A 27,175-nucleotide genomic window follows, 5' to 3' on the forward strand; every position below is an offset into this window, starting at 1 on the left:
ATTCTTAGATTTAGTGCTTATCTTCTATGTACTAATATGTACTCATATAGCGAGAGGCGAGAATTACTGAATTGACTGAAAATGTATGTGTTAGGGCAAGGATCATATTCGCATATTCTCTCCCTATTACTCTATGTTATAGGGAATTGATACCCCTATATTAAAGAGTCTTCGCGTATACTTGCCTTCTTTTTCTATTACTCTTCTCCATTATACAATAGTTTGGTAGGGAGATTGAGGGAATAAATCACAACCTGTAAAATGATATAGCCGAAGTGCTTCAGCCACTTTCAAGTCTGGATAACTTCATTAATAGCCTCATTCTACAAGAGGGTACCAAATGTATCATTTGTAATAATTTATGATTCCATATGATGGTGCACTGATATAGGGCGTTTTACATTGATTGAATACAACACATTGTACAAACTACCTTGTTGATCCTCAAGGAATTGCAACACAATCTTCAGACTTTCAATCCTTCAGGATGAATGCACTGTTCAAGGGTAACTGACCCATAAACGATCCTGTATACCAGTAAGAATTGGATTCTCCAGTTTGATATTCCGCCCCCAACCCTAATCACGGCCCACCCAAACAACGTGCAATCTGTGCAGAAAAGATCCTATCCGAATGGAGAAAGTGGAACGGGGGAATTGACAGACAACAAGAAATGTACACTTAAACCCTTTTAGGATGCTGCCCTGATTCTCTAGGATTTCACCTTAGATCAAAATGAACAAGACTACCCCATACTCGCCTGTTAGACCTTTTAGTCCTTTAACACTCATTTTGACTTCTAATGCTTAACGCCTAGGAGCTTCTTTTTTTCTCTATATTGCAGGCTGGCGCAGTAAATCGCAAAGATGAATATGACATCAATCTTCGGGCCCCCGCCAGAGGGCATCAATCTCGACGAAAACAGAAATGCGGAAGATACAGCTGCTGTCGTGACTGTATGTGCGCTTGCCATACTAACTATTATCTTCCGTCTATTTGTGAGGTTATATATGCAGGGAGCAAAGCTGGAAGCCGATGACTGGCTGATTGGGATAACGGCCATTCCATTGATTGCATTACTTGCATCATCTATTCTTGGTACGTGTAACTCCGATCTTATATGGGAAAAAAAAAAAAGACATTAACAGTATATACATCAGGTGGCACCTACGGTTTCGGTCTACATATCTGGAGTGTAACAGTACAGAACATGGTCATAATGAAAAAGGCACGAACAAAATCATTCTATATATCCCAGAGCCAAATCTAACTGGATATAGATCCTCTTCGCCTATCTCATTGTCTATCTCGTCGAGCTCCTCCTCATCAAAGTTTCCATTCTCATGTTCTACCGCCGAATCTTCGGCATGAACTGGATGATCTGGGCCACTCTTTTTATATCTTATGGCTGGTGCATGGGAAGCATGATCGCAGCCCTATGCGCCTGTGATCCAATTCCATTCTTCTGGACCGAAATCACCGACCCTAAATCGGGCTCATACCGATATAACTTCTACTACTACTACATTGGGAATGCGACGGCCAATGTCGTGACGGACGTTCTTATTCTGCTCGTCCCGATGCCTATTGTTTGGAAACTTCAGATGCGGACAACGCAGAAGATTGGTGTATGCGCTGTGCTTCTTCTAGGTGGATTGTATGTGTTCGAATGAACCTCTTCAAAAAAACCAATACTAACACAACTCTGCCTTAGTGTCTGTGTCGCAAGCGGCATTCGAATCCACTACTTAACCTACCTCCGTGGCAACGTCGATATCACATGGGCCTTGGGTAGCGTATCCGTGTGGTCAACCGTCGAGCCATGCGTCGGAATCATCTGTGCCTGTCTCCCCGTCCTCCAGCCATTTGTCCGGTCCATGGTCAAGAAAATGCCCAACTTACCGGGCACCCAGCATTTCGGAGGATCGCGTGGACTGTCTAGTTTTATACACAGAATATCTCTCCACGATCGGGAGCACGATAAATACGACATGGAATGCAGAACGAGTCCTACACCGTTCCACCCGGATGAAGACCTAGATCCTCTTACGTCGGTCAGGACTCATGTGGAGACAGATCCGAAAGAGAGGATTAGTGGAGAAGAGAATCTGGATCCGATGGCTATTCGTGTTAAACGAGTTGTGCATTGGAGTGTTGATTAAATTGGTCCAATAGTTATTTTCTTTGTTTTTGGCGTTATGTGGTTAATGAATATATATACATGGACGTTTATACCTTTGTGGGACATTGTTTGGCTATGGTGTATATATACCATATGCAGGCTATAAAAGCCATTCTCTTTTCCTTTTTCTTTTCTTCACTGTGTTTTTCCTTTTCCCTCTTTCTTATATGTGATAACTGAACTTACATCGCTTTATTGTCACGGTATTGCCTCCTGTGCTCAAGTACTGCCTCGATCTTGCTATAAATACCTCTACCTTTCTATTCAACAAATCTCCTTCGGTTTGTGGTTTTCAACATAACCAAGCCAGGTGTAGCCACCAAGATTTTTTAATTGCCTTCACCTATGCTGGATCCATACCTATGAGAAACACCTGGCATGTGTATGCCGAATTGGAGTTTGGTGATTTGCGTGGGACACTCTTTGAAGACTGGCGGAGGATAAGCAGATTATCAACGGTGCGCTTCTGAGCAAATCGTCCACCTTTATATATTGTTCCACTGGCGACACGAAGTTCAAGAGTATTACCACATCATCAAATACGACAAGGATGGGAACCTGATTATTATTCCTCCCCAAAAATGCGTGCCTGGCCAATCCCCTCTTCTTTTTTTATCATCGTCCACAACACTCTATTTGGTAGGACTAGATCCATCAGATGGCCGGTCGACTTCAGCTCCGATGGAGGCATTTGCCAAAGAAAGGGCCAGGAGGATTGTTCTGATTATAGCTGTTGAATGGTTCTAGCTCCCATTGCTTGCTAGTAGACTGAGCGATCGTTTGCCAGACCTCGGGGTATAAATACGCTGCTTTTTCATGTATTGATGAATCATGATTTCTTCCTTTTCCCTCTCCAGCAGCCATAAATGACGTTGAGTACTTGTGAGTTGAAATCTCGGGCCGGAGGTGCTGCTCCTGATTTGATGCCAGATATGAAAGAAGAGTGATAAATCCGAAGCTTGAGATATTGATAAATTTGCCATTGATATAAAGATAGAGAAGAAAATAGATGGTGAACCTTACGGGAGAAAGTATGGAAGAGGGAAGATGTGTGGAAGAAAGAATAGTAGGATGTAAGAGAAATAGAGACTCTCTATATGTTTAGTCTATCAGACAGGAAGCAAACAAGTTGTACATGAGTAACTTTTATATGGAAGAAAAGGTGAAACGAACGTAAACGCGTATTATCGAGTGATTCTACATTGTTAGGGCTACTGTCCGGGAGGGCTGATACGAACATGGAGGAAAATAAATGTAGCGACATGAGCGCAAGGCGAACGGCGACCCCTACGAAAAGGCCAAGGGCAAAATGTATTCAGAGAAGATCTAATTAAAACAAGCCAAGCCGCAAACACCATACTTCAACTCGTCTCTCGCTCGAATTTCCTGCATCGTCATCATCATCAGCAGCCTATCGGGTTGAGGTCTATCATCATGTCTTTCAGAATGACTGCGTTCGGCAGCAACTCGTCATACATCATTCCACCACCGGCGCCGCCATCAGCTTGGCAACAGTTCCGAGATCGACCTTATCTCTTCCTCGCCCGCAAGCTCTATTCATGGCGACCAGTCAACCTCCCTCTATTGCCTGAAAACCCCGTATCTATAGTCTGCATCTCAAACACCTACAGACAGCGATCAAATATACCGCGAGGCGACATTCTGATCCACGCTGGCGATTTGACATCAGATGGATCGCTCGCCGAGCTCCAGATCACGCTGAATTGGCTCCAAGCCCAGCCTCACCCCATCAAGATTGTTGTTGCGGGTAGATCTGACCGGTATCTTGATAAAATGAAGAGGGGAACTCGTCGCTGGAGAGTTGAAGATCTCGAGAGTGTATACTGGGGCGACATCATCTATCTGGAGCACCAGCATGTCGTTGTGACCTGTTGGAATGGACGCCAACTCCGCATCTATGGAAGCCCATACTCACCAATGACCATTCCTTCCTCGGCTTTCCAGTACCCCAACTCTGATAACATTTGGGACCGAATCCCCGACAATATCGACGTTCTCATCACTCACACACCACCATACACGCATCGCGACTCTCTCAGAGGCTGCCCGCAATTGTTGAATGAGATTTGGAGGGATCCTCCTCATCTGCATGTCTTTGGGTGCGCTCTCGAGAATTATGGAATTGAATTTTTGCACTATGATGCTCTTCAGGAGGCCATGGAGAATATTGAGGCTGAGGGTGGGGGATTCTTCAATCTTCTGATGGTAATCAAAGGGTTTGTACAGTCATTTTTTCGTCCTGATATCAAAGCCAAGTCTCTACTTGTCAATGCATGCATGAACGGAGGATTGTGGAATCTTGAACGCGAACCGATCACGGTAATCATGTGATTTGGCTTGGGGAGGTCGACTATGTGCTCAGGCGCTTTGCGAGACATGACTCGACATGTACTCTACCAATCAAAAACAAATCAACTTGACGTGCATAGATGCATAGACGCGTAGATGAAATTGAGACATTGCCGACTAGGTAGTTTATAGATCAAGGCGATTCTCATTGGCTGAAACTCAGTGGGGACATAGTACTTTTCACTACTCCGTACAAATTTGAACTTCTGACCTTGACACGACATAAACTCACACAGTTACAGTGTCAAATATCTGGAACAGGCGTTCAAAAGCCATCCGGAATGACACCTCAATACGAGACTGGAGTGGGAGGAATGCCCCTCACCATCTCGGACATTCATTCCTTGAAGAGGAACGAGGCACTGGAGATTCTTGCCCAGATTTCACGCGTCGAGAAAAAGACCTTCCCCACCAATGAGGCCTTCCCATTCGGCGAAGACCTGTGGAGAAAAAAGCCCAACACGAGAGTACTGTACGCGACTCGAGCCAAGGGATCACAATCTGATCTGATTGCCTATGCGGTCTACGTCCGACAGAAGGGTGTTGCGCTTTTACACAAAATCTGTGTGACAGAGCCTAACCGCCGTCAAGGTGTCGGCCAGGAGGTACTGTCCTACATTCAGCAGCGCCTACGAAAGGAGGGCTGCCAGTATATTCAGCTCTGGGTGGACCAGGCCAGGGAGCCTGCACGCGCCTTGTATCTTCGCACTGGATTCGAGGAGCGTGAAGTTATCCCTGATTACTATGCCCCTGGACGAACAGGCATCAAAATGGTCCTAGATTTAGAAGCTTGATGGTTTGAGCCACTGCCGTCAATGCTGCACCCTTCGGGCCTTTTTTCCTCCCACTAAAAATGTTCCTTGCCTTATTGGTCCCTTTCAAATAAGTCCGAGGGGCAATAAGTCATGATGGTTGGGCGCGTCTACGCTCCTTGGCTGCCGCAGGAGCCACCTGCGACTACCCCTTGCATGGACCGGGCGTGTTCGAAACGTGAGATTATAGCGATCGCGTCCGAGTCCATTCTCCGCTGTCATTCTGCTACATACTTCCGCGATATCTAACATATCCAGGCATGGCTTTTTTGAAAGGGCACGCCTTGAATGTCTCCCTGGTCCCTTTGGTGCGAGAGGGACCACGATCCTTTTTTGGAAGATCATGCGTTACACTCTTTCATCTTCATCCTGAATCTCTCTTTTCTTTCCATCTTGTCTACTTTCACTATCTTTCTCCGTGAGATTGGAAGCGTTGTTGGTGACCGGTGAGCCAGCTGTGTCTTTTCTAGATATATACAGTTACAGCGTGCTCGCGTTTTTTAAACCATGACGGCCTTTCTCACCATCGTACTGGCTTTTCTGTCAGTCGTCAGTGCAGCGACATTGTCTGCCAATTATCCTATCAACGCGCAATTACCACCCGTTGCCCGGATTTCACAACCTTTCCGATTTGGATTCGCCCAAAGTACTTTCTCTAACAGCGACGCGGACACTAAATATTCGCTATCAAATGCGCCATCATGGCTCGAAGTGGACAGCAGCAGTCTCACTCTGTCCGGAACGCCACACCCAGGCGACAGTGGCACCATCAAGTTCAAGCTTGTGGCATCGAACGAATCGGGAAAAGACAGCATGGAGGTTACTTTGATCGTGACAGCAGACCAGGGACCGACGGTGAACAAGCCGCTTGTACCTCAACTGGAGAAATTGGGACCGGTCTCATACCCTGCCAGGCTGTTCATCCATCCAGGTCGTCCATTCTCAATCGAGTTCGACCAGGATACCTTTGGCAACACGCATCCTTCCACGATCTACTACGGAACCTCGCCGAACAACGCCCCGCTACCTTCCTGGATCAATTTCGACCCGGCAGCCCTGAAGTTTGCTGGGTATAGCCCTGCTTTTCCAGGCGCGGGGCCTCAGACATTTACTTTTCAGCTGATCGCATCGGATGTAGCTGGGTACAGTGCGGCCAACGTGACTTTTGAACTCTCGATCGGTCCCCATATTCTGACATTCAACGAGACTGTTCAAACCTTCAATCTTACGAGAGGAGAAGAGTTCAACAGCCCAAAATTCACCAGCCTTCTCACTATGGACGGTTCGCCAATCTCTATCAAGGAGCTGGCAAAGGTCGATGCTGAATTGCCGGACTGGTTGGAGCTGGATGAGGACAATATCTCGTTGAGCGGGACACCACCCAAGAATGCTGTGAACCAGAATATCACCATTGCCGTTACAGACTCTTTCCAGGATGAAGCGCACTTGATGCTTCGGCTAGATTTTTGGAAGCTGTTCCTCGACACCGTGGATGGCTGCGAGGCAGCCATTGGTCAGGACTTCAAGTTCGTGTTCAACCAGTCTATCGTCACCGATGACTCTGTGCAATTGGAGATCGATTTGGATAGCGACCTCACGTGGCTTACCTACTTCTCGGACAACAAGACTCTCTACGGGCATGTTCCGGATGACATGGACCCCAAGAAGTTCACCATTCCTCTTACTGCACACCAAGGATCGACTGAAGACACAAGGGACTTTATTCTCGATGTTCTCAAAGCCTCCGACACACATTTGAACCCCACCGATCCGTTCACTCATCCTGACACCCCCAACCACAGGAAGGCTGGAATCATCGCGATCTCGATTGTGGTCCCATTCGTGATAATTCTGAGTATGCTGATTCTCTTCTGCTGCTGGCGTAGCCGCAAGGGCTCGCCCACGATCGAAGAGGGTCCATCTGACAGCAAGCCTGCTCCACCACGACCTGTCAGGCCAGATGTCCCTATTTGCCAGCCATCCATGACGGAAAGACCTTCCCGCGATCGTGATGACAATTCCGACGATTGGATGAGTCCTATCTCCCCATCGTCGATTCCCAAGCTCGAACTTGGACCCGCGTGGAACGTGTCATCATTTGATAAACGGGAGCACCCAGTTAGCTTTTCTATCCCTGAGCCCATTGTTCCCCCTCGCTCTCCTGCTCGCAAGTCTCCCACTCGTGGGGGCTTCGTCCCTCTGCGAGACCCCATCGAAGAGAATAAGCCAGTTCAAACTGTCTCGCCGTCCAAGAAGCAAACCAATCGTCTCTCATACACAAACAGCCCCGTGCGTCGCAAGACGACCACCCGCTCCCGCCGAGAGCCATTGAAGACAATCCAGCCGCGAGCCATGAGGCGAGAATCCATCCAATCATCCAAGTCGAAGAGATACTCAAGGCGCTCAAGCGGTATCTCCTCCATTGCCTCTGGACTGCCTGTACGATTCAGCGGAGCGGGCCATGGCGCCGGCGGCTTCGGACCTCCCGGCCATGGCGTGGTGCAGGCATCATGGCAAAATGCGCGAGCCTCGATGATGAGCGATGAGACCAGCATAACCAACATGGCGATGATGCTCCCGCGTCCGCCAGCCGCAGCACGCATGCGCCACAGCATGGCATCCAGCATTCCCGAAAACTACAAGCGCATGACCCTGCGCACCGTCGAGCCCGATGACTCCACCCTCTCGGAAGCCGACTCCCTGGAAGCGTTTGTTCACAGCCGAGCCAAGCACCGCAACTCTTCCAACCCTCTCTTCTCCGCGCAAATCAGCCGACGCACTTCCTTGGGCATGCGCGCGCTCGACCGAAACCGCAGCATGCGCAGCCGCGCCGACACCGTCTCCGAATCCACCTTTAGTGATGACTTCCGCCGATCCATCCACGAACGGCCCTTGTCGACAGCGATCTCAGCTTCGGAATACGGCGATGACACCACCGCCAACCGGTTCTCCCAATATCAAAACCTGCACCAGGCCGGTCTGTTCCCTCTTGCCGAGGGCAGCGCATATGGCCAGAGCCAGCTGAGTCTTGCACAAGAATATCGCGGTGCTATCTCTCCGCTGCCGCGGTTCTGGAGCGAGAATAGTATGGGCAGTGGTCGGCAATTGGAGGGCCAGGGCAACTCCCAGCCTCAGAAAGTGAACGATGAAAATGCTATGCCGCACAGCTCATCAATGATCTCGGATCTGGATGAGCATCTGTCGCGCAAGGTCCCTAATAAGAGCCCCAATCATCCGTGGTGGTTGTCGTCACCTCTTGAGCCCCCGCGGCCGATTAAGAGTGACGATAAGCGTGGTCTTCCTATAGCCAGTAGTGGAGAGCTGGCATTTGTTTGATCTTTGACTTCGTCTTTCCCCGTCTCATCTCTCTATATCTTTCTCCATTTTTTTCGGTTTTCTGTCTATTGTGTTTTCTGGCGTTCTCGGGCATTGCATGATATCCATTGGCTTTTCTATGGTTGATTGGTTGGTATTTTGGTAGAGACTGCTAGTTTTGGAGTGAATAATAATATCTCTGCATGATTCCAAGATTATTTCGTATGCATGCACACATGTAGCGAACAGGGCTTGTAGGATTCACCGCTTGGATCTTCCGAGGTCCGTGTAGTAATTTCTTCGGAATAAGACAGACATTGGAATAGAGTCCATAGCTCATGAGATGGATTCGAGGGAAAGGAAGTTATTCCCTACAAATAAAATAATGTAGGGGTTTCAAGGTTGAGCGTCAGACATCTGATATGGCATGACTGTATGGTGACTACAGGGGCTATATACCCCTGTTTATTTTCCGCTCAACCTCAATGAGATATAAGATGTAATATACTTGATTCCAGACACTATGACCATGTAAGCTATAGATCTTTCTATACAAAATATTCTCTCCAATGCAAAACATCTTCAAAAACTCCTAGATGACCCTCCTCACGTGACTATATAGAGCACAGCGTAACAAAAGCGGTAAACGCAATACCAGGAAATCTCTGCGAGATCTCTAGACTCGAACTTTCTCCTCTTAGCTTACTGAAATTATATCTCTCCAACCTCACCAAACCTCTTTCTCACAAAATATCGTGCAAAGGCAAGACATCTATCGTCATCCGTCGTTCCCCACTTATCGCGGGAAACCAGACGCGCTGAAAGCCCTGCGCCCTCATCTGACCCTTTCCACTCCAGCACCTCCCTTCCACTTCCCACACTTCGATACCTCGATCCCATAACCTCCCCCGAATTATTCAATCTTTGCCAATATGGGTCAAACCCTATCGGAGCCGGTGGTCGAAAAGGTGAGATATTTCACTTCCTTGATTCACACCCCACACTGGCCATTGTGATGCTCTATTTCTATGTCTAAACATCCCCCTTTTTTGGACTCTTGTCATACTCTATATCAGGGGACCAAGTCTCTCAGATCTTCCCAGTTGAACAAATCGTCCGTGCTGTCGCTCGGAGGAATCTTCCTCGGGTTGCCATGCGGGGTCTTGGGTAGTTCAGCTGGGTAGTGGGGGTGGTTCGACCACGAACTGGCGTCGCAATCCTACCAGACAGCCCTTGTATATCTTATGGAAAAAGCATCGAGTGTAACTAACATGTTCTTTTTCACTTGATATAGACATCGTCCGAAGGCGGGGATGACTGCTGTGTGTATGGTGTGTCGGCCATGCAGGGTTGGCGAATCAGCATGGAGGATGCCCACGCTACAATCCTTGACCTCCAGGCCAACTACACCGGTAACAACGACAAGCCGACAGATCCGGAACACCGTCTCGCCTTCTTTGGTGTGTACGATGGCCACGGTGGAGACAAGGTGGCACTATTCACCGGCGAGAACTTGCACAAGATCGTTTCCCGACAGGATGCTTTCGCCAAGGGTGATATTGAACAGGCCATGAAGGATGGTTTCCTTGCGACCGATAGGGCTATTTTGGAAGGTTTGTGCTATGTTATTCCCGGTGTACCGAGTGGTCGCTGACTTTGGCCTAGACCCCCGCTATGAGGAGGAGGTGTCTGGCTGCACGGCTTCCACAGGCATTATCTCACAGAAGAAGATCTGGGTGGTATGTTACAATCTTGAAACCAATATCAGATCAAAGGGATTGAAACTGACTGTGATAATATAGGCCAATGCTGGTGATTCGCGATCCGTCTTGGGTGTCAAGGGACGTGCAAAGCCCCTTTCATTCGACCACAAGCCTCAGAACGAGGGTAAGTACATGGAACCATACAGTTCGCTACATATAACACAATGGGGTCTAACAAATAACACTCACAGGCGAGAAGGCCCGTATCACCGCTGCTGGTGGCTTCGTCGACTTCGGTCGTGTCAATGGCAACCTTGCCCTGTCCCGTGCTATCGGTGACTTTGAATTCAAGAAGAGCCCCGAGCTCTCTCCCGAACAGCAGATCGTCACCGCATACCCCGATGTGACCGTTCACGAACTGACGAATGATGATGAATTCCTGGTGATTGCCTGTGATGGTATGTTTTCTCTTATCGCTCCCTCTTGCCAGTCTAAATGCTAACCAGTCTACAGGTATCTGGGATTGCCAGTCCTCCCAGGCCGTGGTTGAGTTTGTCCGCAGAGGCATTGCTGCCAAGCAGCCCCTCGCCCAGATCTGTGAGAACATGATGGACAACTGCCTTGCCTCCAACAGTGAAACTGGCGGTGTCGGATGTGACAACATGACCATGACCGTCATTGGACTCCTACAAGGCAAGACCAAGGAGGAGTGGTACAACCAGATTGCAGAGCGGGTTGCGAACGGGGATGGACCGTGTGCTCCGCCCGAGTACGGCAAGTCTCCCGAGGAACCCGAAAGCATCCCCACTTCTTCGTGCTGACGGCCAGTTCGTGCAGCCGAGTTCCGCGGCCCCGGGATTCGGAACCAGTTTGAGGATAACCCGGATGAATATGACCTGGAGATGGAGCGTTCCCGTGGCTTCAGTGTCCGTTCGGGCCGCATCATCCTCCTGGGTGATGGCACTGAAGTCATCCCGGACCAGAACGACGAAGAACTTTTTGATCAGACTGAGGAGGACCAGGATCTTCCCAACCAGGTGCAGCACGAATCAAGCACCCGGAACGACCGCCAGGCCACTCCAGGTCCTCAGGGGAAACAGGATAATGTCAGCGGAACTTCTGCTCAAATATCCGAATCCCCGGCCTCCACCGATGCCGAGAAAGAGAAGTCCTCATCGTAGTCTATGAACTTATATGAATAGTCTCACGATTGGGGGTCTTTCCTGTTTTGGTTTCAATCTGGTTTTGTTTTACTTGCCCACTGTCAACGACCCTTCCCCCCCCTGATTCCACGATCTATGCCCTGTTTTCCTCCCCCTTTCTTTGTTTTGCGCTTAGTTATCGTCGGGCTCTGGTCCCGAGCCTGTTTACACCCTTTTTTTTTAACTTCCTTCGACTTGAAATGGATATTTTGTCAGAGACAGGACATGTGGCAAAGAGACCCACAGGGAATTGAATGAGATGAAAGACAAGAGCTTTGAATTTCCATGGAGGGTGTTGAAAGAGAGCCCTTCGCCGGGAGCCAAATGGGCCTCATGAACACGTTTCTTACTTTATGCCATCACCACAACGAGATACCGCAGAAAATGCCCGCTATTGACGAGCCATTTACACTTCCCTAACCGCTTTTCGGTTTCTTTTTTTTTTCCCCTTCCTAATCCCCGGTCTATTCCCTACCTATGGTCATTGATCTGCGGTCTGGTCTATACGAGAATACTTGCTAGGGGCGCAAGCTGGTAGAATTGGGTATTGAGATTTCGTCAGGGTGAGCAATGGGCAATGACAATGGTCTACATACCCTTTGGCGTATATCTGCATTGAGCGTTTTATACCTTGGTAGATGTTCTATCTTAAGCAACTTTCTGAGTGATTATGAAGTACAAAATACAAAGTACGGAGTAAGCAAATCAGGGGTATGAAATTTCTGTCAATTGCCTAATTCGTTGGCGTGAAACCGAAGAGCTATGCGAGTACGACCTATTATACGGAGAGATGTCCACATTTACCCCTGTACCTATCAGGGCTAATCCACACGTGGTCAGTGTAAGATGCCAAGACTTTAATTTGCAATACATTTTTGCAATTCACTGTATTGTAAGATTCGACCCCCGTACCCTCTTAACTCTTGTCCAGGTGGACCGTGGGCGCTTACGACAGCGGAGCTACGGCCCCCACTCTTTCCCCAAACAGAAAATTACCAGTCTCCCCTAAAACCGGGTTGCCGTCATTAAGGGTTTCTACATTCTCTCCCTAAATCTCTCCATCCCCAACCTTCTTCATTCATTCCCCTCGGAAGAAATCCCTCTTTATTCTCCAGGGCCAGTATCATAATGTCGCCATCTACATCCCCCGCCGCCAAGCGCAAGCGCAGCGCCTCCCACCTTCCCGCGCCCGTTCCTAAGAACGTCACAGCCGACCTCCAGCCGTCCTCACGCGACGCGTCCGGCGAAGAAGGCGGCGACGACTCAACAGGTCCCGTCAATGCCAACGCTCACACCAATGGTACTCGCCATGCTTCTAAGCGTGCCCGCAAGTCTGCCGCTTCCGATGCAAACCACGAGGTGAACGGGGCCATCAACAAGGAAGACCCCGGCGAGCCATCAGAGACAACTGTCGCCAGCAGCGATATTGAGGGTGGTCCTCGGTCGCGCCCTGGTCTACATATCGATCTGCCCGAAGACGATGAGCCTGTTACAGAGGAGCAGATGGCACCCCCGGTCTTTGGGCGCTTGCAGGATCCCGTTGGTTATAAAACCAACCCTCCCCCAACGGGCCGCTCGGTACGCGTGTATGCGGACGGTGTCTTTGATTTGTTCCATCTTGGGTAGGTGATCACACGAGCGGATTGAGTTTCAGATTTCAGATTTCAGATTCAGCCCCCCTTTCCATTTTGGGCTTTAGGGTCGCTCAATTGGGTAATAGTTGCTGACTATCACTTTATAGTCACATGAGACAGCTCGAACAGGCTAAGAAGGCTTTCCCAGATACTTATCTGATTGTCGGTGTGACTGGCGATGAGGAGACACACATGCGCAAGGGTTTGACGGTGCTCAGCGGCGCTGAGCGCGCGGAGACTATCCGTCACTGCAAGTGGGTTGACGAGGTCATTCCCTGCTGCCCGTGGGTTGTGACACCGGAGTTCCTGTCTGAGCACCAGATTGACTATGTTGCTCACGATGATCTGCCCTACGAGGCCGCCGAGGGTGATGACATCTACGGACCTATCAAGTCTCAGGGCAAGTTCCTGGTGACCCAGCGTACAGAGGGTGTCAGTACTACTGGTATCATCACACGGTATGTTCCACCCACAACACCGAATCTAGCAGACCCAAAGCTAATGTATCTATTTGTAGTGTCGTCCGTGACTACGACCAGTACATCTCCCGTCAATTCAAGCGCGGCGCCTCGCGCCAAGAACTGAACGTTTCGTGGTTGAAGAAGAACGAGCTTGAGATCAAGCGTCATGTTGTCGAGCTGCGTGATAACATCCGCAACAACTGGACCATGACCGGCCAAGAGCTCGGCCGCGAACTGCGCCAGATCTGGCAGAACAGCCGCCCCAACAGCCCCGCTCCCAGCGGCCGCAACAGCATGGACTGGGGAATGCGTGGACCTCTCACCAGCCCTACAGGTGGCAGCAAGTCACACCTGTCGCGTGTGGGTGCAGACATCCCCGGCCGCTCAGATAGCCCCATGGGCTCTCGCCGCAATGAGGATTTCGCTACTGGATACAGTCTCGGATTGATCGGAGGTGTTCGTGCTTGGGTAAGTCAATTCTACAGTGGAAATGCGCAGATTGATATAGTGCAACTTGTACTAATATGCTTTATACAGATGGCCCGCAGTCGCCAATCCCTCCAGGATCACCCCAGCGGCATGCAAAGTCCCACTGATGAAGACCCCGAGTCCGAGCACAATGGCTACGAAGAGGAGGTGCGTGGCCGTGCCGGTCACGTCTCAGCAAAGTAAATGACTTTGCCTCTATATTGTACCCGACCAAGCTACAGATTGGTAAATGGCCTGCCATTCCTGTAGCCGCAATTTACCCCCTCCCCTAACACCTTCCCTCCTATTCCTTTGCATATGTATCCATCTTTTCATCTTGCATTCGGTTCGTGTCTTATACTTTACAAATTGTGCCGTAACTGGCGGTTTTTCCTATGTCGGGCGCTTGGTGTCTTTTTCTTCTGTGTCTTCTATGGATGAGCTGTATGCCCAACTTGGCTGGTTCGGCTTCGATACAGTTCTTTTTGTCATTTGATATTTCTTTTTCAATTTGTTTCTTTGGTTCTTGTTCGGCGGTTTCAAACGCTCCTCCCCCCTAATATTCCAATGAACTTGTTCCCTGTTTGATTATCTTTGTATTTGGCCTTTGATGATTGGGGTTGGTTGATCTGACTCCTTTCATCTGGTCATGATCAAGGTCTTTGATCTTGATCCATCCAAGGCTATTCCTTCTCCCCCTGTTTGTTTTTAGTTTGTGTACAAAAAAAGGTGGAATTGATGGACAGTTGATCGAGGTACATGACCTCGACTATCGTGTCCTGGACTGCACATAGATTGTGACTTTTGTTTCAGTTTCAGATTTCCTCAATTGAACTTTGCAGATTACTGGATTTGATAGATTTGTATGTTCGTATAAAAAGTAACCTGTGAGCCCTAATCTGCATGGTATCTCAGCCCGAGATTCGCCACTCACCATAGATCGGAAAAAGTATCCCACCTACCCAGCCCTGCAAAGGGAGTCCTACTTACTCCAGTTATCTTCGTAATGGCTTGGCTTCTGCCACTCGAAGACTATTGAAGTTTGTTTAGCTTCCTCTTTATATGCTCTTTAGACACATGAATATTTCACCGAAGGAACCTTTACTACAATCACTTGCACATTGTCTTGTGAATTGAGCATTGATGGCTTGTTTGCTTTGCCTTACAGACCAGAACTTCTTCCAGCACATATAAACAAAGCCAATTCCCTTCTCATGGGTCTTCCAACCTACCCTCTCCTCCTCATAATACTATAGCTTGCTTTAGCTATAGTTATCATTATACCTTATATAGCGCTTCACGGCGCCTTACAACTTCTTGACGAGCCTATTCTCTTACCGATGATCGTATCTCCTCTTACCTGATAACTATTTTCGAGAGCTCAAGAAATTGTGGCTTTGGTTTTGCTCGGGCTTTGAAGAATTGAAGCCAAAAGGACGAGTTTTCAAGTTATGACATCTGCAGAAGTCGCAGCCATGATCTGCCTCTATGGTATATATCCTCATTCTGCTGACTGTGTGGGACTTGCACTGTCAAGATTTTCTCGGGTGGGCAAACACATTCTCTTGGCCTCATAGGATCGTTGGCACATGGTCATGTCCCTGCTTAGGGAACAATTAAGCAGGCAACGGTTTTGTTGGGCAGACCCCTACTATAGGCAAGTGCGAACATTGCAGAATGCTCGGTATGGAAGAATACATGCATGTGGGTTTTGTGGATGTGATATCTGTGGATGTGTTTCTATTATTCCTGTTTGTCCACAGTTTGTAGTTTAATTTCTTCATCACATTTATCATGAACCATGTCACTGTTTCTTATAGATGTTCTCGTATTACAGTTTATATCAAATAGGGAGGGAGCACGCTCCTAGTGTGAGCGTAGTAGTAAGAGTATACTAGAGTTATAGTGGTTTAATGCCTTCATCACAGCCCTGCAACCTAGGGTTTGGTAGAGTCGATCACTATCAGATTTGGCAATAATGTATTGCTGAATATATACATAGCTTGTAGGATTATATCAACATCAAGCCTTCATGCAAATGGGTAAAGTCGGACCTTGTAGAAGTAGAAGATCTCTTATATACAGAGTACCCCTGTCTCGTGATAAACTTAGGAGAGGAAGGCCAGTTCCAATTTTGGACTCGGGGGTCATGGTGAGATCTACCTCAGCATGGCTTGGATACACCAGTGGAATATCCCAGCTCAATGCTGGTCCATGCTCGCCACTATTCTCGCACTGTTCCAGCAATGACCATTTGTGCCCAGAAATAAAGTGCATACCCCACAAAGATCGCAACGCACCCCCGGCTCCTCGGCGCAGCAGATCTTCCAAATGCATTCTTCGCAACAAACAGGTCGCTTACAACAAACATAGCAGCACCCAGGGCTCGCGAGTGCCACCAGTCAGTTGGAACACTCAACGGGGCGGTAGCAGTGGCAGCCGCAAACATCACACCAATAATAACCGCATAAATAGAAACCACTGGTTTCATATCCGGCGCAATATCGAGGTCCAGTACATTTGTCTGGAGTGAAGACTGCGACGGGGGATAGATGACACCCAACCATTTTGCCGCGGCCAGAGTGGCTACAAAGGTAGCTGCAAAAGCCGTCCAGGAGGTCTGGGACGAATCCTGCAGGAAAGCTACAGTGTAGGCTATATGAGCCGCGGCAAAGGCGACGATACCGAGTTGAAAAGAGATTGATACTTTTCCTTGCGGTTCTGATTTGTCGGATGGGGGTTTGCCGTGGAATTCACGGCGTGAGGGAATAAGGAAAAAGTCGCCCAGCATGGAAAAGCCAAGACCGATGGTGACAAGACGGCGATAGTCTGACCATTCTGTGGATGGTAGGAGTAATGGGCTGCTAAGGAAAGCGACCGAAGAGAGCATTTTGAATACTCCGGTACCCGTGTGTGATCTGGAATTCCATTCTGAGAACACTAGTAATGGCAGTGAAGCCAGCAGCAGGTAGGCTGAGGTTGAAATTGAGATATCCATGATCTGTGATAGAATGAGATCGGTGTTTTGATAGAGAAAATATGAGCCCCGGGTTTTGGGGCCTGATTAATAAGCCAAACCGAGGCATTATACCGAGGATCCGTTCGAAGGTTGCTTGTGAGACTCTTGGCCTAAATCTGGGGATTTGTTACCCTCTTTCCTACGGTTGATGAGTTATATACTTAATTATACAGAGAGTTGATTTCGACTTCCCCAAAACTTCCATATTAGTGGGGCTGTGATGTTATGGCAAAGAAAGTGTTAGCAGACTTCTGCTAGGGTTATGTACATGGCTGTATGGGAGAATGCTTGACATTGTACCCTCACTGATATGTACTCGCAGAGGGAAGAGCGCCGAATAAACACATTTTTCATGATATCCAATTGAAGAGGACCCTCCTTTCCCTCTAGATCCCGCCATCCTCCCTAAATACCACCCTTCTCGGATACTCCCCGTAGTTGAGCGATATCCCGAACAATATCTCCAGCAGACTGGTATTGTTGCTTCCAGCATTTTTCCGTGATGAAATAACATACATGCTCTTGCTCATCAGATGGAAATATCCCTTGTTCAAACAAAGACAGTATCTCCTCATCATCCTCAAAACTATCTAGCTCAGGAAAGATTTCGTGCCCGTTCATGATATAATAAATTGCAGAGCCAAGTGCAAAGAGATCGGTGTGCACGTCCGCATAGTCCCCGTGGACCCGCGGTCGAAATGACTTTGAACACTCACGCGATAGCCCATCTAATAATGTTTCACCATCAATCGACTTGAGCATCCCTTGGAAATCCGCCAGTATCAGATCAAAGTTTTCATCGAGGAGGAAATTTCGAGCATTTAGATCACAATGAATAACACGCTTTGTATGGATATAACCAACTGCCTCGGCAGCTTGTTTACACCAATTAAGCCTTCGATCGAGAGAAATAACGTTATTTGAGGTGATATAGTCGCTTAGGTTGCCGTTTGGAGCATACTCCAGAAGAAGACCGTGTTCGGTCAGCCCCTTTGATTGAATGATCCGGGGATGGGTTCCAAGGATGGCGAGAAGTTGAGCCTCTATTTCAAAGCTTTCCCAGTTGCTAGGAAAGCATGGGTACTTCAAGACAGTGGACTCATCAACGAAGCCGATAAAGCTATCACCACCCCGAGTAATGATCTTGGAGACCCCTGGGGGAAGATATCGAGAGACATGACGAATTTCGATATGGGAAGGAGTAGGTAGATCCGTTGTCGCCATGTCCTATACTCTTTAGTAATTATAGGGGAGAGAGGCTGAGACTTTACGGTCTCTGATTTCAACTTGAGAACAGTCAAATTGTCCCTTGACTTACAGTCTATGCAAACCATGCAAATTGTATGTGGTATTGTATCAAGAAATACATAAAGCGGGTATATCAAGCAGCAGTAATAGCCAATCTAATCTTCCTCTTCCTTTCCACTCCCTTCATCCTCTCCCTCGGTCCAGACAACATCTCCCTCAATTCCTCCCTCAAAAGCCCAACATCTCTCACCAACTCTCCCTCAACAACCCCCTTAGCAAGCAAATCACATCTCGCCGTAACGGCCAAATCAAACTCCTTCAACCCCCGAACCCTCAGAATAGGCTTCACCCACCCTTCTCCAATCCCAAACGGAATCCTCTGACCAGAAACCACCGCCTCCCCGGTACTTCCTACAACACTAGTAAACCTGCCCAAATCCAAACTCAACCCCAACACCCTCAATCCTTCCAAACTAGCCACAACCTCCCAAAACCTAACCCACAACTCATCACTATGCGTATGGGCATAAATCGACCCCTTATGATCCAACCCAGCCATCGGCACCCAAATCGGCATCCATTGCACTGTGAGTTTTGAAATTGCCGCACGCGCAACAGGCGACAATGACGTCGCAAATGCAATAAAAGTGTATAAATCGTCGACGTCGAAATGCGAGGTTTTGTAGAGTATCGTCTCTGATTCGAAATAGATAGTCCGACAGACACGTAGCAGAGCGGTATTGCTATTGCTTAATGTTGACGGGAGATGGGAGTGGGTGTGTGGGTAAAGAAGTCTATCGCTGTGTCCTGGGACACGGCCGTCGTAGATGCGCCAGCGGGCTGGGGTTGTAGGGCAACAGTGGCGGTTTTGGGTTAAAGATGGGTTTGGTTGATTTGGGTACTTCTTGACCGGGACTGGACAGAGAACATGTCGAATTTTGCCTTTTAGTTGGACTAAGTGGATGGTTTGGGTTTCGGTGGTAGGGGAGTTGGTGAAGACATAAGACCAGATGATTTGGCGAATTTCGGCTGGGAGGCGGAGGAGAGGAGATTGTTGAGATTGAGGTGGACTCCAGTCTATGGGTGGTTTGAGGTTGTTCTCTGGGGAACAGATTGCGCGCGATTGAATTAAATCGCGGACGGTATCGCGCCAACGATGACCGGTTGGATAGTAATGCCAAATAGAGTAGGGGTCACGGAGAACCCAAGTATCGAAGTGACGCATGTTATGTCTATTAAGAGGTAGAGCGAAGTAAAGAAATATGGGGAAATTATGGGGCGAGTGGGATTTTATGGAGAATCCACTATATACCATATTAGCCTAGTGCTAGGTACGAGGAGTAGAAGCCAAATGCGTTTGGGACTTCCCGGATTGTAACCCAATGACGTCGAGGTTGAATTTGATATTTCATTTGATATTTTATAGGACAATGCAATGCCGGAGCAGAGTGCTCCAGTGGCAAATCTCACGGTCAAAGCACCTGTCTAGGTCTAGGCACACTATATACACTAACCCTATATATACGATATATATACGGTATATATACTATATGTAACTATAATATATAGTATATACCATATATATATACAAACTCAATTCCCCCCTGACTCCGCCCTCTCTTCGTCATCCTTGTATCCCTCAACATCATGATACTCCTCCACCACTCCATTCCCATTCACACCTCCATTCCCATGTACAGCAGGTTTCTCATGTGCAAAAGCAACATAAACTGCACATACCAAAATAATTCCAGATCCAACCCAACTAATCGGACTAAGTGTACTTCCCCAAACAACCTTATCATAAAACACTGCAAAGAGCATCTGCATATAAACCATCGAGGTCGCACGCGCACCCTGCGCCACAGGTTTCCCATCCGAGACAGACGCAGGTGGAACATACGACAACCCCGCCGTCAACAAAAACTGCAACAAGAACCCACAAACACCCAGTCCTGTCAACAACGTCCACTCCACGACCGTATTAGGAATCCGGAATGGTATAGATGGCACGACGAGCATCGCAACGAGAGAAATAATCGTCGTTACAGATGAGAAGTACGTCACCGATACCAGCGGATGCGCACGACGACCGATCATACGGATAGAAGTGTACGCACCCGAAGCACCGAGCACGCCGACAAAGGCAACAATAGTCGCCATGACGTGGTGGTAGGAATCTGTTTCGGAGGGTGGTTTTTCGACATCCGATGCAGACAGTCCTAATGCCCAGGCAGCGGCGGCAGTCGGGGTTGCGATGGCAGTGTGTGAAGCACGTGCGCTGAAGGGACGGGCAATGAGCACGACACCGCCGAGAGAGACTAAGCCTGCGAACAGCTGTTTCCGAGAAAAGGTCTCGCCGGGGATGAGGAGGGAACAGGCGTAGCAGGAGATGATTGGGGAGAGGAAGGTGATTACGGTTGCTTCGGAGAGGGGGAGGTATTGGACGGAGTAGTAGAGGGCGTAGACGCCTGTGAAGCCGAAGAGGGCGCGGAGGAGGAGGAGACCGCGGACAGGACGGGTTCCTAGTGGGGAGGGTGTTGATGCGAAGTACATGTATAGGTAACTTGCGATCGCTGTTATGGACATGCGGGCGAAGAGGATCTGGGGTGTATTAGTTTTGTATAGAATGGTGGGGGACGATATAGTAAGATATCTTTCTGTGTCTTACCTGGAAAGGATGCATAGCACTATGAATCTCCAAAACCTGCGTCATGACATTCATCGAGGCAGCGAAAGCCTGCGCCAACAAGACCAACCCCATACCTTTATTGCGCAACCACCAAATCTGCCATTTATGGCGGGGTCTTGAAGCCATCGCGACGGCCTCGTCGTCGTCCTCGATAGGACGGGGTTCTGATTGAGCCAATACCGGTTCGGTATCGGCTTCACTGGCGCTGTCGCAGTAATCATGTTCATACTGGGCTTGCGTTATCGTTTGCGTTGAAGACGATCCCTGCTCCGATGAGATCGATGAGTGCTCCACCCGGATCGGCAGGGGTGCATCTGGATGATCTTGATATTGGCCTGAGGCCGAATGGTTTGTAGTGACCATACTGGGATGTGTGATTCTGGGGTTATTGGAGGCGGTCCCTGAGGGGATTTTGTGGGGATTGGAGACGAGGTATCTAGAGGACTTTTTTTTTTTTTTTTTCTCTCTTCTCTTTGGGATCGGATTGCTTTTTTTTATAAAGTCTGAATGTACAGTATTCTCCTGAGGAGAATAGATGCAAATAAATCGTATATCCAGGTGGAAGGGAAGGATCTTATATCTGCAGTGCGTTGCCGATCTGGACTAAAGAGATTTCAGCTCACGGGCGAGTGGAGCCCCCCGTTGACCGCTAACCGCGGCCTTTCTTTGTTTTTCTTCTATTTTTGCTTTTTGCTACTTTTGAATGACTTTCTTGGTCTTTGAATTGACTTGACTCGAAATGGTTTGCGCATCTAGTTGCCTAGTATGGAGTACCTGGTGGTGTACTACCATGTACCCCCGGATTGTGTGTGGCACACGACTTACTGCCTACATGGACTAGCTGCTAGCTACATATAAACATGCACCTAACACGGATATTTATCCGATTCATTTACTTGTCATGCTTCGCTTCTCATTAACCTAAATGTCGACCTTAGCCTAGATTTGAAGGAATATCGCTTACTAATCGCCGTTTCAAGTTGAGCCCATAGGGCTGGACAGAGACCTTGTATTTAGTAGATGGAGTTTTGACAAAGTCATTTATCGTGGTAGATCTAGCGAAAAGACTATCCATGGCGTAGAAAGTCAGAGCTGATGCCTAAATCTGAACCCACATGGTCTGTGTAGTATATAGATGCTGGTTTACAACTGATAATAGTAGTCGGCTTACGCGGCCTTGTCATGTCTATTTTGAACTATGCTCTGGTAGTCTTTTCAATAGTTCTTTTAGTGGTCTTTTTAGTAGTCGGGTTCTAGTATTCTGGATATAAACCAGGATATTCCCAGCCGAGAATAGCTGAAAAGCGGCCGTTGTCCTTGAGGAATATATACTGACGAGTAGAGACACCATGGGCGAGAGAACACTTTTATAGTCATCCGTGAGAGCGTTCTGATCAGAGTATCATGGCGAATCGGGTGCAAGCTTTACAGCATCTGATAGTATGAACTCATTGCACGCTGCCCATAATCAATGATCAATCTTGGAGGGTGCAAGCCGTCTGATGAAGCCTTGCCATGACCAGTGACTTCAATGCAGTCACACTTTAGGCCGTCAAGTGGAGGAGAGATGTGAATAACTCTCTCGGCGAAAGCTCCTGATGGGAGTCAATTGTCAGGTTTATAGTTAATCACAATGATCGTGGCTTTGCCATCTTCCAGTGAGCAGCCTAGAATAGAAACAATCTGAGCTTCATGGTATAAATTGCTCCCTGATTGAAGGATATTATTGCCAACTCAGACCTTTGCGCCAAGAAATGCAGCGTTGCTTCTTTTTTATGCCATAGATCGAGTCATGATACGCATACAGCGTAGTATTCAATATCCCTTGGGCTTGGTAGTATCCATGGAGATGTCAAGAGCGAGTAATAAGAAGAGCCTCTAGACTCAATGTATACAGGGTCGAGCCAATCAGAGAGAAAATGATAAAATCGTCGCCAGATCGGCTCGAACCTACGACCCACATGGCCGAAAACGGAATAGCAGACCCATTCTTCACCGCACCTCAGGTCCTCCAACGGTGGTAGATGGACCCGCTTTTTCGCGCGACGTGGGGCTCGAACTCACGACGTCATTGGTCAGTTAATCACGTGACTACCTAATTGCGTAGGACTAATCATACGCTTCAATAGGACCCGCTTTTGGATACCCTCAAAATTGGACCTGTAAAGGAAAAAAAAAATAGTTAGCTTCTCTTTGATTGAGCGTGTCATCCTTAGTGCAGGGGCCATGCTAATCTTCTCTGTATATTTTCAGTTGACCATATGCCCCGAAGGGCGAACGGTATATTCGTTCAGTTCAATGTAACCTCTGTTTGTGGCATAATTATACCGCCTACCACTTTGGGAATAACTGGGTACACGTGACGTTGAGCTACGTAAGATTGTCTATAACGCGGGGCCCTTCAGGGCTATCCACATACAACATAGTAGACTACAGAGTTGTCAGATTTATGTTGTAAATCAGGTCAACGACAGCTTGATCATGCATTCTCTAGATATGGAGATCTCCTCACTCCACCCACTTTCCCTCGAACAAATGATGCAACCCCATCCTACCAAAGAATGTCAACGGCAACCGGATGGTACAAATCAACACACTTTCCATTCTTCCTAGTCACATTGATATGAACACAAACCGACTTGTGATCCAAATCAAAAGTGACAGATCCTTTGATATTCGGAATATTGACTGGGTATCGGAACCGTAATCCGTCAGTGACGATGCCGCTGAATCCTCCGACTTCATTCCCATCGAAGGAAAGGCTCTTGACGTCCACTTGCGTGTTAGGTCCAACGGTGATGATTCCTTCCATCTGATATTAAATGTTAGAAATCGGTTTAATCCCAACTGTGTCAACAATGAATGAATATGCAAGATGAAGTCATTCATGCAGTGCTTACTTTGGGCTGAACCCTCTACTTACTTGGATGAGGCCGGCATCTTTAACCAGATGTATCTCATGGCTAAACCAGATACTCTCGGTGATTATTTTCACAGCCATTATGGTGGCTGGCACGATGGCTGGATGAATGGAGATGAGAAAATCTAAGTAGATGAGAATGGTTGATGTTGTAAGGTCTCAATAAAGAGGAAGGGGAAACAAACAGTATGTTGGATTCAAGGTGAATGGAGTGAGAGAGAAATGAAGAAGTTGTGGGAGAGGCTCTCGATATGATAAACCAACATGGGCTTCTTTTGGTCTCAATGGTGATGAAGATTTCTGATCTGATATTCCTAGAGGCACCACTTAGAGAGGTTGTATTAACCAGTCTACGCATAAAAATCCGAGTCTAAATCACATATCTCTCGCCCCATATTCAGATATATCTCCCTTTGAGATCAATAGAGGTAGTGAGTCTGGGTATAGTAATTTAAGGCTTACACTGTTAGACTTGGACCGATGCAGCTTCGACGGGAACTTTGAGAGGCAGCAAGAAATCATATCAATACAAACATGATAGTCTTTGACATGTCTTTTCAGTGGTCTTTTTTCATATGCCAGTATTATATAGTCAGAAGGATGGAAATAATAGAAAGCCAAAATATCGAATATAGGCCGTTAAAAAATAATAAAATGTACAAAAAACCGACTTTTCCATATATAACAGATAACAGCACAGGTAAAGTGGTATGAGAGAATAATCCATAAGACTAAGATAATATCTACCTAGAAAAGCATACAGCTATATTCATACAAAAGTAAACGTATCACCTCCCTTCTCCCGCAACATATTGCCAATCCTAGACGTACCAACAATACGCTCCAACTTCAGCGCATCCCACTTCGAGAATAGCGCACGCACACCACCCTCAGCAGCCTCAATCAACTCCGCAGGATCAAGACCCAAGTATCCAACAATCTCGCTATAGAACAGCGCGTTATCTGGAAGCCCATACATGACCACACGCTTGACACCACGGACCTGGTAACGGCGGAAGTGGTGCGCACGCTCGGTATACAGCAGCACAGAGTGGCGACCAGACACGAAATGACTGCGGGCACGGTTAGCCTCCTTCGGCTCGGTATACTCGGAGATGGCGCCAAAGGCGACGTTGGTTGTCTGTGTAGAGGTGGCGAAGTGGTTTCGCACGCGGACAAAGTCGAGGTACGAGGGGATGAATATGAGGGTACCGGCACCGCCCTTGCCGCGGCCGTGTGTGATGTTCTTCACCAGGGTAGACAGGATGGTTGTTGTGAAGTGCTTGAAGCGCGCGTCGGGGTCTTTAATAGGTGACGTGCTGTCGATGCGTGTGAAGGTTTGCTTGACGGGGACTGGGAGCGGGAGCTCGGTGATGGCGCCGGCGTAGGTGGGGGTTGCCTTGAGGCGGCCCGAGGCGTTTTGCATCTGGGATGAGAAGAGAGCGTTGATCTCCGGGGTGATGCAGGATGAGACCACTACAGTTTGTCGGACGTGGCGCGCATGGTTATCCAGGTACCAGTTGCGGACGCGGCCGAAGTCACAGCCGTGTGCTTGTTTCGGCTGCAAGTTCAGGTGCTGGAAGATGTAGTCGACGTGATCCCAGTTTTGCATGAGGAGGGCGTCGGCGTGGTCGACGACTACCAGCTCGATTGAGGAGAGGAAGTCGTGGTCGCGCTTCTTGACGTCTGCTTGGTCCATGATCGTGCGCAGACCAAGTGGACTGGCCAGGATGATATCGGAGCTGTAGAATTGCGCGAAATATTTGACGGTCTTGCGGGTGAACTTGAGACCCAATCGGAACATGTCATCGTCATTACCGCCGAAGAGCTCCTTGAAGTCTTCAGTCTTGTGCTCCCACTGTTCATCATTTGGCGCCGAGAACGAGTCGGTGAATCGCTTTTTGTTCTCTTGCTGTTCGGGTTGATAGATCCGAGTGATCGCATCGAGAACCTTAACACATGCCTGTCGGGTGGGCAGAATGTAGAGCACCTTGGGTCGGGTAAATCCCTGGTCACGGCACTCGATGTCGGTGTCCGGGTCCTTGGCCAGACGGGCGTTGTTTTTGAGGACTTGGTCTCGGGTCTTCAGCAGGTGGTTGACGGTGTGCAAAGCGAGTATCTCGCGCATCTCATTTGCATTGGAAGCAGTGCGGGCACCGTAGAGAACGTCTTGGTAGTCGAACACATATGGCGCGATGATCTGGGCTTGACCGGTGATCTTAGGCAGGAGCTCGGCCGCACGAGCCTTCAATTTTTGTTTAAGCTGCGCGATTGCATGTTAGTACTGGAGCCAACATAAAATCCATGTCTGCTCCGCATACCTTGATATTGGTTGTGCTCTTCAATGGCGGAAGGATTGATGCGCTGTTTGCTCCTGTGTCGGGAACAGTATGTACCAGCCGTAGCCCATCCACCTCTTTCTTGACGGATGCCCATTTGTTCGATTGAATAGGCTCAATCTGCTTGGTCAAATCTGCACTCTCGCGGAGATCGAAGTGCTTCTCAAAAGCAGCGGTTTGGTCCTCATCCTCGTCTACCTCTTCCTCTTCATCGTCAGATGGGGCTTGGGCTTCCAAGTCATCATCTGCCTGCTCTGGTTCCTCGGCGGATTCTGCCATTTGAACATCAGCATTGGAGTCGGTGGCAATCTTGCGCTTCTTCCGAGCTGGTCCATTTGACTCATTGGTGTGAAGTAGCTGGAGGAGTTCGTTGTAGGGGCGTTCGGTATTCTCGTCTTCGTCGCTGCTGGAGCCTTCGTCCATTTGGGTATCATCAACCAATTCCTCTTCGGATTGCACGCTAGCATCATCCTCTCCAGAAGAATTATCCGATCTAGTACCAATTAGATATAGTCATTCAAGACTTTTTTTTCTCCAAGAACTTACTCGGACTCATTCAATCGCGACGTGGCAAAGGAGCGACCACCACGTCCACGACCACCACGACCACGACCACGACCGCCGCGACCACCACGGCCACCACGGCCTCGAGCTCCTCTAAAAGAACCACCACGAGGAGCAGGCATATTTGTGTATGAAGAACTAAAAAGAGTCGGGTTCCATGACAGCGGCCAAAATGAGAATTTCCTTATCTTATCTTAGCGCGAAATTTCCCACACACAACAGAATCGGAACAATCAGAGCGGCTCA

At 48.3% G+C, this 27,175-nt stretch overlaps 11 protein-coding genes across 11 annotated transcripts; 6 read left to right on the forward strand and 5 right to left on the reverse strand.

Annotated features, from left to right (window-relative positions):
* Positions 1-866: 866 nt before the first annotated feature.
* N7517_009130 (uncharacterized protein) lies at positions 867-2,162 on the forward strand (the record flags this gene model as incomplete). Its single annotated transcript, XM_056726853.1, has 4 exons — positions 867-1,098; positions 1,149-1,195; positions 1,281-1,657; positions 1,715-2,162. 4 exons carry the CDS (start codon positions 867-869, stop codon positions 2,160-2,162), a joined length of 1,104 nt encoding a protein of 367 aa, XP_056575425.1.
* Positions 2,163-3,616: 1,454 nt separating this feature from the next.
* Positions 3,617-4,534, forward strand: N7517_009131 (metallophosphatase domain-containing protein; the record flags this gene model as incomplete). The annotated part of the gene is made up of 1 exon (XM_056726854.1): positions 3,617-4,534. One exon carries the CDS (start codon positions 3,617-3,619, stop codon positions 4,532-4,534), a length of 918 nt encoding a protein of 305 aa, XP_056575426.1.
* A 299-nt stretch (positions 4,535-4,833) lies between these two features.
* Positions 4,834-5,346, forward strand: N7517_009132 (GNAT family N-acetyltransferase; the record flags this gene model as incomplete). The annotated part of the gene is made up of 1 exon (XM_056726855.1): positions 4,834-5,346. The coding sequence occupies one exon, from the start codon at positions 4,834-4,836 to the stop codon at positions 5,344-5,346; it is 513 nt and encodes a 170-aa protein (XP_056575427.1).
* A 525-nt stretch (positions 5,347-5,871) lies between these two features.
* Positions 5,872-8,700, forward strand: N7517_009133 (putative transmembrane glycoprotein; the record flags this gene model as incomplete). The annotated part of the gene is made up of 1 exon (XM_056726856.1): positions 5,872-8,700. The coding sequence occupies one exon, from the start codon at positions 5,872-5,874 to the stop codon at positions 8,698-8,700; it is 2,829 nt and encodes a 942-aa protein (XP_056575428.1).
* An 867-nt stretch (positions 8,701-9,567) lies between these two features.
* N7517_009134 (PP2C family serine/threonine-protein phosphatase) lies at positions 9,568-11,563 on the forward strand (the record flags this gene model as incomplete). Its single annotated transcript, XM_056726857.1, has 7 exons — positions 9,568-9,647; positions 9,974-10,292; positions 10,345-10,418; positions 10,482-10,566; positions 10,634-10,840; positions 10,896-11,156; positions 11,211-11,563. The coding sequence occupies exons 1-7, from the start codon at positions 9,612-9,614 to the stop codon at positions 11,561-11,563; spliced, it is 1,335 nt and encodes a 444-aa protein (XP_056575429.1). The 5' UTR covers positions 9,568-9,611.
* A 1,149-nt stretch (positions 11,564-12,712) lies between these two features.
* On the forward strand, positions 12,713-14,351 carry N7517_009135 (choline-phosphate cytidylyltransferase; the record flags this gene model as incomplete). Its single annotated transcript, XM_056726858.1, has 4 exons — positions 12,713-13,206; positions 13,326-13,676; positions 13,736-14,147; positions 14,217-14,351. 4 exons carry the CDS (start codon positions 12,713-12,715, stop codon positions 14,349-14,351), a joined length of 1,392 nt encoding a protein of 463 aa, XP_056575430.1.
* A 2,020-nt stretch (positions 14,352-16,371) lies between these two features.
* On the reverse strand, positions 16,372-17,037 carry N7517_009136 (lysoplasmalogenase; the record flags this gene model as incomplete). Its single annotated transcript, XM_056726859.1, has 1 exon — positions 16,372-17,037. The coding sequence occupies one exon, from the start codon at positions 17,035-17,037 to the stop codon at positions 16,372-16,374; it is 666 nt and encodes a 221-aa protein (XP_056575431.1).
* A 534-nt stretch (positions 17,038-17,571) lies between these two features.
* On the reverse strand, positions 17,572-19,639 carry N7517_009137 (uncharacterized protein; the record flags this gene model as incomplete). The annotated part of the gene is made up of 2 exons (XM_056726860.1): positions 17,572-18,393; positions 18,665-19,639. The coding sequence occupies 2 exons, from the start codon at positions 19,637-19,639 to the stop codon at positions 17,572-17,574; spliced, it is 1,797 nt and encodes a 598-aa protein (XP_056575432.1).
* A 368-nt stretch (positions 19,640-20,007) lies between these two features.
* Positions 20,008-21,469, reverse strand: N7517_009138 (DMT family transporter; the record flags this gene model as incomplete). Its single annotated transcript, XM_056726861.1, has 2 exons — positions 20,008-21,018; positions 21,086-21,469. The coding sequence occupies 2 exons, from the start codon at positions 21,467-21,469 to the stop codon at positions 20,008-20,010; spliced, it is 1,395 nt and encodes a 464-aa protein (XP_056575433.1).
* Positions 21,470-23,657: 2,188 nt separating this feature from the next.
* N7517_009139 (uncharacterized protein) lies at positions 23,658-24,107 on the reverse strand (the record flags this gene model as incomplete). The annotated part of the gene is made up of 2 exons (XM_056726862.1): positions 23,658-23,918; positions 24,030-24,107. The coding sequence occupies 2 exons, from the start codon at positions 24,105-24,107 to the stop codon at positions 23,658-23,660; spliced, it is 339 nt and encodes a 112-aa protein (XP_056575434.1).
* Positions 24,108-24,795: 688 nt separating this feature from the next.
* On the reverse strand, positions 24,796-27,051 carry N7517_009140 (UTP25 family protein; the record flags this gene model as incomplete). The annotated part of the gene is made up of 3 exons (XM_056726863.1): positions 24,796-26,289; positions 26,348-26,858; positions 26,912-27,051. 3 exons carry the CDS (start codon positions 27,049-27,051, stop codon positions 24,796-24,798), a joined length of 2,145 nt encoding a protein of 714 aa, XP_056575435.1.
* Between the last annotated feature and the right edge of the window lie 124 nt (positions 27,052-27,175).

Source organism: Penicillium concentricum (genome assembly GCF_028827145.1).
Source record: "Penicillium concentricum strain IBT 3081 chromosome Unknown utg000004l_segment0_segment0, whole genome shotgun sequence".
NCBI lineage: Eukaryota > Fungi > Ascomycota > Eurotiomycetes > Eurotiales > Aspergillaceae > Penicillium > Penicillium concentricum.